General features: G+C 33.4%; 2 protein-coding genes and 1 long non-coding RNA gene across 8 annotated transcripts in view; 2 read left to right on the top strand and 1 right to left on the bottom strand.

Annotated features, from left to right (window-relative positions):
• The window catches only part of LOC127731993 (phospholipase ABHD3-like), a 46,796-nt gene extending 39,786 nt beyond the window's left edge, over positions 1-7,010 (bottom strand). The window contains exon 1 of the mRNA XM_052241034.1: positions 6,857-7,010. Within this exon, the coding sequence (XP_052096994.1) occupies positions 6,857-6,964 (108 nt within the window). The 5' untranslated portion in view covers positions 6,965-7,010. The remainder of the gene's footprint in view (positions 1-6,856) is intronic.
• A 260-nt stretch (positions 7,011-7,270) lies between these two features.
• Positions 7,271-15,254, top strand: part of LOC127731994 (proteasomal ubiquitin receptor ADRM1-like) — a 29,718-nt gene continuing 21,734 nt past the window's right edge. For 5 of the 6 annotated variants that reach the window (XM_052241037.1, XM_052241040.1, XM_052241039.1 and 2 more), the window contains exons 1-2: positions 7,282-7,488; positions 11,110-11,226. In XM_052241037.1, coding sequence (XP_052096997.1) covers positions 7,291-7,488; positions 11,110-11,226 — 315 coding nt within the window. In that variant the 5' untranslated portion in view covers positions 7,282-7,290. Of the gene's footprint in view, positions 7,489-11,109; positions 11,227-15,254 lie in introns of all 6 variants that reach the window. The other variant, XM_052241035.1, reaches the window with a different exon arrangement.
• LOC127732025 (uncharacterized) lies at positions 13,131-14,624 on the top strand. The gene is made up of 2 exons (XR_007996021.1): positions 13,131-13,172; positions 13,613-14,624. It is a non-coding gene; the product is annotated as an uncharacterized LOC127732025 (long non-coding RNA).

Raw genomic sequence — 15,254 nt, 5'->3', positions numbered from 1 at the left:
GGCAAGTACCCCCAAACTCAATTCCAGCTTTCCCTTTGTGATATGGAACCTTGTAGTACAATTTCATAAATATCCATACACTTACACACAAGTTATTGTCATGAAACTAGAAAAATGCTTGTTTTTTGCCCCCTAATTCCTAAAATTTGGAGGCAATTACCCCCAAAATCAATCCCAGCATTCAAACCCTCAATCAGCATCATTTAACAGTAATATCTAATAAAATGCTTCGCTGGGGCGCAGCTTGATACGACCGCAGAGGTCGAACCCTGAACAGTTGGGGCAAGTATGGACACAACATTCAAGCTTGATACAGCTCTGAATTTGGATTGTTATTAAATATTTGACACAGCATAGGTTTCTGACACAGAGAGAATGTGGTCTAAGAACTTGAATTTTTTTAATTTACCTATTATGGTCCAATGTCCAAAATCAAAATACATGGTTAGATTCAGCATATCAAAGAACACCATATATTCAATTTTTGTTAAAATCAAACAAAGTTTAATTTTGGACCCCAACTTGGACAAACTTGAAAACTGGGCCCATAATCAAAAATCTAAACACATGTTTAGATTCAGCATATCAAAGAACCCCAAGAATTCAATTTTTGCTAAAATCAAACTAAGTTTAATTTTGGACCCTTTGGACCTTAATGTAGACCAATTTAAAAAAGGGACTTAAAATTAAAAATCTAAATACACGGTTAGATTTGGAATATCAAAGAACCCCAATAATTCAATTTTTGATGAAATCAAACAAAGTTTAATTTTGGACCCTTTTGACCTCAATATGAACCAATTTGATAGCGGGGCCCACAAATAAAAATTCTAAATTCATGGTTAGATTCAGCATATCAAAGAACCCCATATATTCAATTTTTGTTGAAATCAAAAAAAGTTTAATTTTGGACCCCAACTTGGACAAACTTGAAAACTGGGCCCATAATAAAAAATCTAAATACATGTTTAGATTCAGCATATCAAAGAACCCCAAGAATTCAATTTTTGTTAAAATCAAACTAAGTTTAATTTTGGACCCTTTGGACCTCAATGAAGACCAATTTAAAAAACGGGACCCAAATTAAAAATCTAAAAACACGGTTAGATTTGGCATATCAAAGAACCCCAATAATTCAATTTTCGATGAAATCAAACAAAGTTTAATTTTGGACCCTTTTGACCTCAATATGAACCAGTTTGATAGCGGGGCCTACAAATAAAAAATCTAAATACATGGTTAGATTCAGCATATCAAAGAACATCATATATTCAATTTTTGTTGAAATCATACAAAGTTTAATTTTGGACCCCAATTTGGACCAACTTGAAAACTGGGCCCATAATCAAAAATCTAAATACATGTTTAGATTCAGCATATCAAAGAACCCCATATATTCAATTTTTGTTGAAATCAAACAAAGTTTTAATACTGGACCCTATCTTGGACCAACTTGAAAACTGGGCCCATAATCAAAAATCTAAACACATGTTTAGATTCAGCAAATCAAAGAACCCCAAGAATTCAATTTTTGTTAAAATCAAACTAAGTTTAATTTTGGACCCTTTGGACCTCAATGTAGACCAATTTAAAAAACAGGACCCAAAATTAAGAACCTAAATACACGGTTAGATTTGGAATATCAAAGAACCCCAATAATTCAATTTTAGATGAAATCAAACAAAGTTTAATTTTGGACCCTTTTGACCTCAATATGAACCAATTAGATAACGGGGTCCACAAATAAAAAATCTAAATACATGGTTAGATTCAGCATATCAAAGAACCCCATATATTCAATTTTTGTTGAAATCAAACAAAGTTTAATTTTGGACCCCAATTTGGACCAACTTGAAAACTGGGCCAAAAATCAAAAATCTAAATACATGTTTAGATTCAGCATATCAAAGAACCTCATATATTCAATTTTTGCTAAAATCAAACAAAGTTTAATTTTGGACCCTTTGGACATTAATGTAGACCAATTTGAAAACTGGACCCAAAATTAAAAATCTAAATACACTGTTAGATTCGGCATAACAAATAAATAAATGTGATCAAAGATTTAACAAATCTAATGCGTCATACTGTGCAATTAAAGATTACTTCTTGAAATTTTTCAATATTTGAAATTTGAAAAAAAAAATAATATTTGAAGAATAATTCTTTTTAATTTCTGAAATCTGAAATGAGAAAAAATTGGCCCCCCACAATTTCTTTTTATCCCCCCCCCCCTTTTTCCCCCAAAAAAATTCTTTCCCTCAAGATATGGTCATAATCTCAATTTAAATTTCCAATGGAGTTGGCAACCATAATTACCCATTTAAATTTACCATAGTGCTAACTTAATCTATTTTATAATAGAATTAATAAAAATATAGTGTCAAATCTTTCATATGGATTTTTTTGTAAAAAAAAAAGATGAAAACATTTGCCGATATTTTTACTGGTCTTCCTTTATAAATATGCATTTCTTTAAACATAATTTAAAAGCAGAGTAAGGGAAGTAACCAAAACGTTGTATTTGGATTACCTCCCTCACTGTTAGATTATCTTTATTGTTCATTAACCATTACTTTATACATAATTTAAAAGCAGTGTAAGGGAGATAATTTCAATGATGTATTTGATTTATCTCCCTTACACTGCTTTAAATTATGTTTTGTACTAAAATATTTGTCCATTAACCAGGACAACCTTGTTTTTCCCCCTTTTTTGCCCCTAATTCCTAAACGGTTTGAGCCATAACCCCCCAAAGCAAATCCTAACCATCCCTTTGTGGTATGGAAACTTGTAGTATAATTTCAGAGAGATCCATACACCGTTCCACAGTTATTGTCTGGAAACTAGAAAATGCTCATTTTTGGCCCCTTTTTGGCCCCTAATTCCTTAACTGTTGGTACCATAACCCCCAAAATCAATCCCAACCTTCCTTTTGTGGTATTTAACCTTATGGTCAAATTTCAAAAAGATCCATTCACTTAAACTAAAGTTAGAGTGCGAAAACCAATATGTATTCGGACGACGACGCCGGACGACGACGACGACGACGACGCCAACGTCATACCAATATACGACCACAAAATTTTTTTGCGGTCGTATAAAAATGGAAATTACATAATAAAGGTATTAAAATAGAAAATGACATCATAGTCATGGCTAAAAATAAACAAAATCCTTAATCAGCAACATTTTACAGTAATATCTAAAAATAAAATTCCTTTGTAACCATAAAAGCCCATTTAAATACATCATGACAGATATTAAATTAGAAAATGACATCATAGTCATGGCTAAACATAGCAAAAACCTTAATCAGCATCATTTAACAGTAATATCTAAAAATAAAAATTTCTTTGCAACCATAAAAGTAAAATAGAAAATGACATCATAATCATAGCTAAAAATAAACAAAAATTTTTTTATTACCAAATTTTAAATGGAGTTTATTAAACTAAAACAATAAATTTGCAACCATAAAACCCCATTTAAACACATCATAAAAGTATTAAATAATTCAACTACATCATAAGGCTATAAAAATAGAAAATGACTTCATAGTCAAGGCTAAAGGTAAACAAAAAACCTTCATCAGCAAAATTTTATATTGGCAAATTTCCAATGAAGTTTATTATACTAAAATTGTTGGCAAATTTCCAATGCATTTATTAACAATAAAGTTATTGGCAAATTTCCAATTTACATAATTTAAAAGCAGTGTAAGTGAGATATTTAAATGAGTTTGAATTACCAACCTTACACTGCTTTTAAATAATGTTTTGTACTTATTTGTCTATTAACCTGGAAACCCTTGTTTTTTCACCTTTTTTTCCCTTATTATTTAAAGGTTTGAGCCATAACCCTACCCCAAAGCCAATTCTTAAATTCCAATGTAACCTAAATTTACAATATACATAACTTCAATTTAAGTTTTTGATAAAATCAAACCACATCATTATTATTTGCTTTTATATCTAAATCAGAAATAATTAACCAACTTTAAGTGGAAAATTTTCACACATCACGCCCCCCCAAACTCAATCCCAGCCTTCAGTTTGTGGTATGGTACCTTGCAGTACAATTTCACAGAGACCCAATTACTTAAACACAATTAATTGTTGGAAACTAAAAAAAAATGCTTATTTTTAATCCCTTTTTTAGCCCCTTATTCCTAAACATTTGAGCAATTATCCCCCAAACTCAATTCCAACTTTCTCTTTGTGATCAGAATTGACCAACTTAAAATGGAAAATTTTAAAGAAAAAAAAAAGGAAAAAAAAATACCCCCCCCCCCAAAAATTTTTTGACCCACTTCCCTTTGTGGTATGGTACCTTTAAGTACAATTTCAGAGAAATCCATACACTTGAACACAAGTTAATGTCTGGAAACTAAAAAAATGCTTATTTTTGCCCCCTTTTTTGGCCACTTATTAATAAATGTTTTGGGCAAACATTTTACAATAATATTTAAAACTGAAATTAATTTGTAACCTTAAAATTAAATAGAAAATGACATCATAGTCATAGCTAAAAATAAACAAACTATTGGTAAATTTCCAATGGAGTTTATTATATTAAAACTATAAATTTGCAACCATAAAAGCGCATTAAAATACATCATAAAAGTATTAAAAAAAATTTAACTACATCATAAGGCTATTAAAATAGAAAATGACATCATAGTCAGACTAAAGGTAAACAAAAAACCTTCATCAGCAAAATTTTATATTGGCAAATTTTCAATGAAGTTTATTATACTAAAATAATTGGCAAATTTCCAATTTACATAATTCAAACATAGTGCAGGTGAGATATTTAAATGAGTTTGAATTACCAACCTTGCACTGCTTTTAAATAATGTTCTTTACACAATTATTTGTCTATTAAAATGGAAACCCTAGTTTTTTAACCTTTTTTCCCCTTATTCCTTAAACGAAAAAAAATAATTACCCCTTTTTTGACCCCCCCCTATGATTCATCACCCCCCCTTCCGCCCCAAACCAAGCTCAATAACAGCCTTGCCTTTGTGGTATGGTACCTTGTAATACAATTTTAGAGAGATCCATACACTTGAACACAAGTTATTGTCTAGAAACTAAAAAATGCTTATTTTTCACCCCTTATAGGCCCCTTATTACTAAACGTTTTGGGCAATTACCACAAAACTCAATTCCAGCTTTCCCTTTGCGAAATGGAACCTTGTAGTAAAATTTCAGAAAGATCCATACACTTACACACAAGTTATTGTCATGAAACTAGAAAAATGCTTGTTTTTTGCCCCCTTTTGGCCCCTTATTCCTAAAATTTCGAGGAAATTAACCCCAAAATCAATCCCATCATCGACCCTTTGTGATATGGAATCTTGTAGTACAATGTCAAAGAGATCCATACAATAACACACAAGTTATGTCTGGAAGTTACAAAAATGCTTATTTTCGGCCCCTTTTTGGCCCCTAATTATTTAACTGTTGGTACCATAACCCCCAAAATCAATCCCCACCTTCCTATTGTGGTATTGAACCTTATGGTAAAATTTCATAGAGATCCATTCACTTAAACTAAAGTTAGAGTGCGAAAACCATTGTGTATTCGGACGACGACGCCGGACGACGACGACGACGACGACGACGACGCCAACGTCATACCAATATACGACCACAAAATTTTTTTGCGGTCGTATAAAAAACAATATTTACAACATTTCACATGGATTTTGTCATTACCTTTAATCCCTTTACAATTTCAAAAGCATGTGTCATATCACCACGACTCCTTCTGTATTAAGTAAGAGAAGGAAGGTTGAGTACTTTTAAACTTTCCTTATAGCACAAATTTCTTATATATCTTCAATTAATCTAGTCACTCTCATCTGCCCCTTTTCAATAGAAATTCTACCTATTCAGGGATTGAAGTTATAATTTTGGCATGGTATCCCACAGCTTAAATTTTGGTTGCCAATACATATAGTTCTATACAAGAAAAGCAGAAATTTTAGTAGCCCACACCAAATTTTAGGGCCATTGCCAAGTGGGCCCCTGCTAATGTCAAACCCTGCAGGCTATTTCTACAGTATGTCATAAATATTGAATGAATACCATGAATACAGTACCACGATATCACGAAAACCTCCCAAAAACTGAATTAAAATGTTAAAACTGATAAATGTTACCCGATAACTTTATTTTATATGAATACTGCTGATAATAAAGATTTTTATTTTTTAAGATAAATGTCACTTCAAAGTAAAGTTATCTGTGTATCCAAACCAATGCACCAACATGATCAATGACACATGAATGAGCAATATATAAACAACACATTATGTCATAAAGGTGTTTTGGTGTCCCACTATTTGAGGACTCGAATAGCTGAGTATAGCAAGAATTTTGTACTCCGAGTGCTGAGTAAAGTATTATGACGGAGGACCCTTATACCATTACCAACCAAACAAAACAGATCCAATTTTAACAATAAAAAGAGAAACAGGATAGCTAGCTCCAGTTACACAGTCATCTTCTCTTAGTAAAATCCTCCATTATCAGAGCATCCGTGTCACACGGTAATAAAAGCCCTTACTTTTTTAATGATACTTTTATAAAAAAAAAAATATATATACATTTCTTCATAAAATATTGGTGCCTTAGACATGTAAAAACTGTTTCTGAATACTATTAGTGAAAGTGATCTATTTACATTATGAATATTTATATATAGTATATGGTTAAACCACTGAGTGAATTCTTTTTTAGATAAAAGCATTGCACCTTTTTTCATAACATTCATGAATCTTGTAATCATGACATTTATGGCAAAATATTAATTAAGTAAATGCTCTTTCTAAAGTTTGACAGCTTACCTTTACAACAAACAGATAGTAATAACAGATGTATAATATAATAAAAGTTAAAGCTATCAATATTGAGGCATTTTCCCTGCAAAATTCTGAAAGATCACTAAAGTCCATCTTCCCTGTGTGAGCAGCAAAACATCACATGTGATAGAAATGTCAAATTATCTCCCCTGTGAACTTTTCCTTGAACTTGACAGGACAAGCTCATTTATCAGACAGGGGGCACGGTTTGGTCTTTCCCCAATTTATTTAAAATAAATGAAATAGATACTTTATTTTCATGGAGGAGATACCCTCTATTTTTATAAGAGAATATATTTGTTAGCAATTTTGAAATTGAAAAATTCTTTTCATGATTTTTTAACAAATGAAAATGACTGACTTACCCTATGGTAAAAGTCTCAATACCCAATTCATTTCCTCTACAAAAAACGTTGAAAATGGCTACTGGAGCTTTGTTCGGTGGAAATAGTCGCTCTCAGAGCAAGAATTTGGTTGAATTTCGTGCAGGAAAAATGTTCATGAAAGAGAAAATGGTCCACCCAGATAAAAGGAAGGGGTTGCTCTACGTCTATCAGGCTGAAGACTCTCTGATGCACTTTTGCTGGAAGGATCGTGGTACCGGCACGATTGAAGATGTACGAAAATTGCTATGTCATTTTGGGTTATTAGCATTTTTCATGTCGATATGCATTGTATTGCTCTCAAATTTTTGCTAACAATATAAAGAAAGGAAATAATACATTCACACAACAAATTGCAGTGTATCTGTACATGTCTGAGCTACAGACTTTCGAAAATTAGGAGGAAAAGGGGGAGTGTCATTTTTAATGTCATGCAAAACTGAAATAAACTTCATCAGATAGATTTATTTGATCAAATATCAACTTAAAGCATTACAAAAGAAGTATAAAACAATAGCAGACATGTAAACATACTAAAATCATAAAAATCTTAAAACAATTGCTGATTATACCTAATCAGGAGACTTGCAACAACAAGCATGACAAGTAATCTTCACTATCCTGAAGTTTTGTTGTATAACTGAAGAAGAAGAAGAAGGATTGCCCATGAAAGCCATACAGCTTATTTCCAATGGGTCCCTTTATGTTACATTCTTAAAAATATTAAATATAGTTATAAGAAATCATGATTTTGGCAGGCTTTATACTAATTATGCTAAAATTAAAAATTTATGATGACAATGACTAGAATATAAAAGCCAATCAATAAAATAAAAATTTGCTATTAAAATCTTTGCTTTCCTTTTTTGACAGATAAACTTTAACACCAGATTTATAAGATTCAAGGTTTTTGTTGCTCTTTAGTTCATCAGTTTTTGTTGTCTTCCTAGGTTCGGATCATTTCAAACTCTGTTCTATTTTTTTTTTTCAGTGGATAAAGGGTGGGGGTAAACCTTTTCAAAGATTGTCTTCTCTGGCTGATACTACCAAACCAATTTCATTATCATTCAATCAAATTTCGGGTACATGTATGAAGAAATTTTTGTCAAAATGGTCCTTACTAGATAACTTTTTTTGTTCGCTATGGAGACTCCATATATCATCAAGTTATCGGAATTCCAATGGGGACTAACTGTGCACCACTTATTGCGGACCTGTTTCTATATTGTTATGAGTTACAATTTATGACTAAAATCAGCAAAGACCCATTGAAACAACATCTGATACCAAAATTTAATAACACTTTTTGTTATTTAGATGATATATTGGCTCTCAATAATGGCGACTTCAGTATGTACACTAAAGAGATTCATCCAACTGAACTGACTTTGAATAAAGCTTATACTGTGGATTCATTTATTTTCGTGGGTACCAATTTTCGTGGATTGAGAAAAACTTGCATATTCGTGGATATTTAATTTCGTGGTTTTGGCAAAGTCTGCATACATTCCTTTAGAAAATTTGTAATTCGTTGAACATTTAAATTTGTGGTTCCACTATACCCACGAAATCCACGAAAATTGGTATCCAACGGATATTAATGAATCCACAGTACTAACAATGAACACTGCCCATTCTTGGATCTTGATATCTATATCTTTATCGTAAAGCTTAATACCAAAATTTATGATAAAAGAGATGATTTTTCATTTCCTATTGTTAATTATCCATTTTTAGATGGTGACGTTCCCTTGTCACCATCTTATGGTGTTAATATATCTCAACTTGTTCGATTCGCACGTATTTGTAACAACGTATTTGATTTTAACGAAAGAAATCTCTGTATTACTGAAAAATTATTACACCAGGGTTTAGATATCACAAACTATTCAAAACATTTTACTAAATTTTATCATCTGTACAAGGACATCATTCTTAAATATAAATCAACATGCAGACATCTTATACGTTCAGGTATTTCACACCCAATTTTTTATGGTAATATTCTTGACAAAGCACAAAAATGTCGTCATTCACCTAATAAGCTAACCAAACCTTTAAACAGACTTATTAAGAAGGGATATAGTTACGATACTGTTGTCAGGTCATTAAAGATGGCATATGTTTGTAGATAGATAGATCTTTATTCTCATTAACTAAATGACATAGTTACAGAGATGAAAATATAAACAAAATACAACATATTTTGCATGTGTGAAATATACATAAATAAATGTAATTTAACCAGGAGGACAGACTTTCACTGATATATAGTTTATAAATCTACACAATTTTTCTAGTAAGACAATATTGACTGTAGTGAATACATTTTTAAATTTAAGAATATTAACATTTGTACAACAATAGCGTGGTAAATATTTATATCGTTCTTTTTTGAAAAAAGGACAAGACATTACATAATGGAATTCATCGCCGATGTCAGTAGATTCACAAAGGTGGCATAGTCTCTCGGGTCTTTGAACATTTTGCCACCTCCCTGTCTCCACTGGCAAACGGTGATTGCCACATCTAAATTTACATAGTTTCAGTGCATTATTTAACGATAAAATTGAAATATATTATTGATTCACTCATAGGGTCTTTGCATTGGAAATAAACACATTTATTCTAAAACCAGTTGTTGGCATGATACGGGTGATGTTCTTCTCATATATTTTATGATGGTATGATACTAAACCCCTAACGGGCGGGATTGTGCTTGATTTTCATATGATGAAGACATAATCTTTCAATCAGTTTAATTGAGATCTGGAGCTATCATGTCAGTAACTGATAGTAGTCCTTTGTTAATTTATGTATCATTGTCATTTTGCTTAGTTTCTTTTGTTACCTATTCTGACATTGGACTCAGACTTCTTTTAAACTGAGTTTTACTGTGCGTATTGCTGTGTGTTTGTTTTTTCTACTTTGGCTAGAGGTAAAGGGGAGGGTTGAGATCTCACTAAACATATTTAACCCCGCCGCATCTTTGTGCCTGTCCCAAGTCAGGAGCCTCTGGCCTTTGTAAGTCTTGTATGATTTTTAATTTTAGTTCATTTATATGTTTTGGAGTTTAGTACACATTTTTGTTTAGGGGCCAGCTGAATCCCACCTCTGGGTGCGGGATTTTCTCGCTGTGTTGAAGACACATTGGTGGCCTTCGGCTGTTTTCTGCTCTTTGGTCGGGTTGTTGTCTCTTTGACACATTCCCCATTTCCATTCTCAATTTTATTTAATTATGGCTTCCATAGTTATTAGACATAGAATGTAAGGTTAAAATGTATTGATTGTCTTTGTATATTGAAAACCTTAATAGACTTGATAAATAGAGCAAATATGACATGGTGTAAAATGCTTATAATTATCTCCATAATGTCCAGATTTTCCTACTTTCTTGTTTCTTTAAAATATCAGATGATTCTTTAAAGAGTTATTGCCCTAACAAAATGTAAATGGTGATTTTTGGCTTATTTTCTTATTTTTGCAAATATATATCAGAAAGGTAGAAACTGTTTTAGCCAAACATGATATAAAAAAATACCAATATGACCTAAAATTAAGGAGTTATTGAAACTATTAACATGATTAATGAAGGTTTTGAATTATTTTAGCATTTTTTGCCTATTATCATGAAAACTAAACTAAAAAATAAATAGGTAGAAACTGTAATCAGCAAAAATAATCAGAAAACAATGTCTACAAAGATTCCAATACAACAAAAACTGAAAGATGACTCCTTTTAAATAACTTAATGAGTTATTTTTAGCAAATGTAAGGTGAGCAATACAGACTCCTGCAAGCCTCTTGTTTGTGATATTTTATGGTGAGATAATTGTTTTCTCTGTATATTTTTAGGATTTGATAATCTTCCCAGATGATATTGAGTTCAAACATGTCACTCAGTGTACAACAGGGAGAGTCTATGTCCTCAAGTTCAAGACCTCAAGTAGAAAGTTCTTCTTTTGGATGCAGGTAGGTCTTACATGAACAGATAAGAGTCTTGTGTCCTCAAGTTCAAGACATCCAGTAGAAAGTTCTTCTTTTGGATGCAGGTAGGTCTCACATGAACAGGTAGAGTCTATGTCCTCAAGTTCAAGACATCAAGTAGAAAGTTCTTCTTTTGGATGCAGGTAGGTCTTACATGAACAGGTGGAGTCTGTGTCCTCAAGTTCAGGACATCCAGTAGAAAGTTCTTCTTTTGGATGCAGGTAGGTCTTACATGAACAGGTGGAGTCTATGTCCTCAAGTTCAAGACATCCAGTAGAAAGTTCTTCTTTTGGATGCAGGTAGGTCTTACATGAACAGGTGGAGTCTGTGTCCTCAAGTTCAGGACATCCAGTACAGAGCTCCAGATAAGAATTCACAAATTGGGGTGTTTACCCACCATTTTCTTATTTAATTGGGTGATAAAGTTTTTTAATTGCATTATCAATTTCAATTCACCCCTCAAGTTGATATCAAATTGGGTTTTTCACCACCAAGCTCATTATTGTATTGGGTTTTTTCATCCACACAATATTGAATATTTAAGCAATATCAACCCCAGATGTTTTTCAATCTTAAATACATGTGTATGTTCCTTTCTTCGTATATGTGCTATAGATGTTTCATTAGGTTTATTCACTGATGAGCGATTGTAGGTTAAATTTGTGTCCTGTTTCAAACGTCTGCCAGTTTTGTATTTTGTCACAACTTATATAAACTGTAAAAAACGGATATGTGTATTCACAGACACTCGTCTCAGATTCCCCCCCCCCCCCCCTAATATACCTTTATATAAAAAATTCTGAGACGAATGCATGTGTGTGTACTCACTCATTAAATGTAAAATGGAAGATATGTATGATATAAACTGTATACTTGAATGTTTTTGTTTAATTTAATTTATATAAATCTGGGTCAAGCTGTCCCTCATTAGAACTTTTGGTTTCCGATGTTTACCAACTACAATATTGGCCTTTCACTTTTTCCAACTGATTTTGTTTTTGACGAAACCCCGTGTTAATTAGCAATGTTCTCGATAAGGTACGCATAAACACCCATGCGTTCTATGGAGGCTTCCTAATAACAATGGCTGAGTCTTGTTATCATCATAAATTTCACTTAGCTATTCAAAAGAAGCTGAAAACATGCTTCTATTCAATATTTCTACCGGACTTTCACTTTTGTTTTAATTCAATGTATGTTATGATAAATCCCGAGCAATTCGAAAAAAATATGACACACTAATTGGATAAACGCCGAGAAGATCGAAATGTTTTCAAAACCACGTGTACCTTTTGAGCAACGGAAAATTTAAACAGGGACCCATTTCAGCTTCTTGATGCAGAGATCTATTTTAAGAACGAAAGGAAATTTCCAATTATTATAAAAATAGATTTACGCGACGACTGTAAACAGATAAGGGTAAATAACGCAAATGGTAGCCAAAAAAAGGGTTGAGAACTCATGGTTTTGGCATAAAATTGGGTTTTCCTTTGAATCAATTGGGTTATTGAACCCTGCAATGGTCAATTGCATTGGGTTTTTGTCGAGCCTGCGACTTTTGTCGCAGAAAGCTCGACATAGGGATAGCGATCCGGCGGCGGCGGCGGCGGCTACGGCGGCGGCGGCGGCGTTAGCTAACTTCTTAAAAGCTTTATATTTTAGAAGGTGGAAGGTCTGGATGCTTCATACTTTGTATATGGATGCCTCATGTTACGAAGTTTCCGTCACTTACATGTCAAATGTCCTTGACCTCATTTTCATGGTTCAGTGACTACTTGAAAAAAAAGTTCAGATTTTTTGTAATGTTAGATTCTCTCTTATTATAAGTAATAAGATAACTATATTTGGTATGTGCGTACCTTGCAAGGTCCTCATGCTCGTCAGACATTTTTCACTTGACCTCGACCTCATTTCATGGATCAGTGAACAAGGTTAAGTTTTCGTGGTCAAGTCCATATCTCAGATACTATAAGCAATAGGTCTAGTATATTCGGTGTATGGAAGGACTGTAAGGTGTACATGTCCAACTGGCAGGTGTCATCTGACCTTGACCTCATTTTCATGGTTCAGTGGTTATAGTTAAGTTTTTGTGTTTTGGTCTGTTTTTCTTATACTGTATGCCATAGGTCTACTATATTTGGTGTATGGAATGATTGTAAGGTGTACATGTCTAGCGGGCAGGTGTCATCTGACCTTGACCTCATTTTCATGGTTCAGTGGTCAAAGTTAAGTTTTTGAGTTTTGGTCTTTTTTTCTAATACTATGTGCAATAGTTCAACTATATTTGGTATGTGCGTACCTTGCAAGATCCTCATGCCCGTCAGACAGTTTTCACTTGACCTCGACCTCATTTCATGGATCAATGAACAAGGTTAAGTTTTTGTGGTCAAGTCCATATCTCAGATACTATAAGCAATAGGTCTAGTATATTCGGTGTATGGAAGGACTGTAAGGTGTACATGTCCAACTGGCAGGTGTCATCTGACCTTGACCTCATTTTCATGGTTCAGTGGTTATAGTTAAGTTTTTGTGTTTTGGTCTGTTTTTCTCATACTGTATGCCATAGGTCTACTATATTTGGTGTATGGAATGATTGTAAGGTGTACATGTCTATCGGGCAGGTGTCATCTGACCTTGACCTCATTTTCATGGTTCAGTGGTCAAAGTTAAGTTTTTGAGTTTTGGTCTTTTTTTCTAATACTATGTGCAATAGTTCAACTATATTTGGTATGTGCGTACCTTGCAAGGTCCTCATGCCCGTCAGACAGTTTTCACTTGACCTCGACCTCATTTCATGGATCAATGAACAAGGTTAAGTTTTGGTGGTCAAGTCCATATCTCAGATACTATAAGCAATAGGTCTAGTATATTCGGTGTATGGAAGGACTGTAAGGTGTACATGTCCAACTGGCAGGTGTCATCTGACCTTGACCTCATTTTCATGGTTCAGTGGTTATAGTTAAGTTTTTGTGTTTTGGTCTGTTTTTCTTATACTATATGCAATAGTTCAACTATATTTGGTGTATGGAAATATTTTATGATCTATTTGGCAGTCACGCAGGTTTTATTTGACCTTGACCTCATTTTCAAGGTTCATTGCTCAGTGTTAAGTTTTTGTGTTTTGGTCTGTTTTTCTTAAACTATAAGCAATAGGTCAACTCTATTTGTTGTATGGAAGAATTGTTAGCTGTACATGCCTGCCTAGCATGGTTCATCTGACCTTGACCTCATTTTCATGGTTCATTGGTCAATGTTTAGTTTACTTGGTTAATGTTAAGTTTATGTGACAGTTGTAATAAAGCTTTATATTTAGGACTATCAACATAATATCAATGATTAGTAAAGAAGGCGAGACATTTCAGCGTGTGCACTCTTGTTTATAATTTGTATTGCGTGATCACGCAAATACGCAGCTTATCTGGAGCTCTGCCAGTAGAAAGTTCTTCTTTTGGATGCAGGTAGGTCTTACATGAACAGATAAGAGTCTTGTGTCCTCAAGTTCAAGACATCCAGTAGAAAGTTCTTCTTTTGGATGCAGGTAGGTCTTACATGAACAGATAGAGTCTATGTCCTCAAGTTCAAGACATCCAGTAGAAAGTTCTTCTTTTGGATGCAGGTAGGTCTTACATGAACAGGTGGAGTCTATGTCCTCAAGTTCAAGACATCCAGTAGAAAGTTCTTCTTTTGGATGCAGGTAGGTCTTACATGAACAGGTGGAGTCTGTGTCCTCAAGTTCAGGACATCCAGTAGAAAGTTCTTCTTTTGGATACAGGTAGGTCTTACAAGTTACATGAACAGATAAGAGTCTTGTGTCCTCAAGTTCAAGACATCCAGTAGAAAGTTCTTCTTTTGGATGCAGGTAGGTCTTACATGAACAGATAGAGTCTATGTCCTCAAGTTCAAGACATCCAGTAGAAATTTCTTCTTTTGGATGCAGGTAGGTCTTACATGAACAGGTGGAGTCTATGTCCTCAAGTTCAAGACATCCAGTAGAAAGTTCTTCTTTTGGATGC

This window comes from Mytilus californianus, unplaced genomic scaffold, assembly GCF_021869535.1.
Source record: "Mytilus californianus isolate M0D057914Y unplaced genomic scaffold, xbMytCali1.0.p SCAF_21, whole genome shotgun sequence".
Classification (NCBI taxonomy): Eukaryota; Metazoa; Mollusca; class Bivalvia; order Mytilida; family Mytilidae; genus Mytilus; species Mytilus californianus.
The sequence above is the reverse complement of the archived record's forward strand: the minus strand, read 5'-3'. Positions and strand labels throughout refer to the sequence as shown.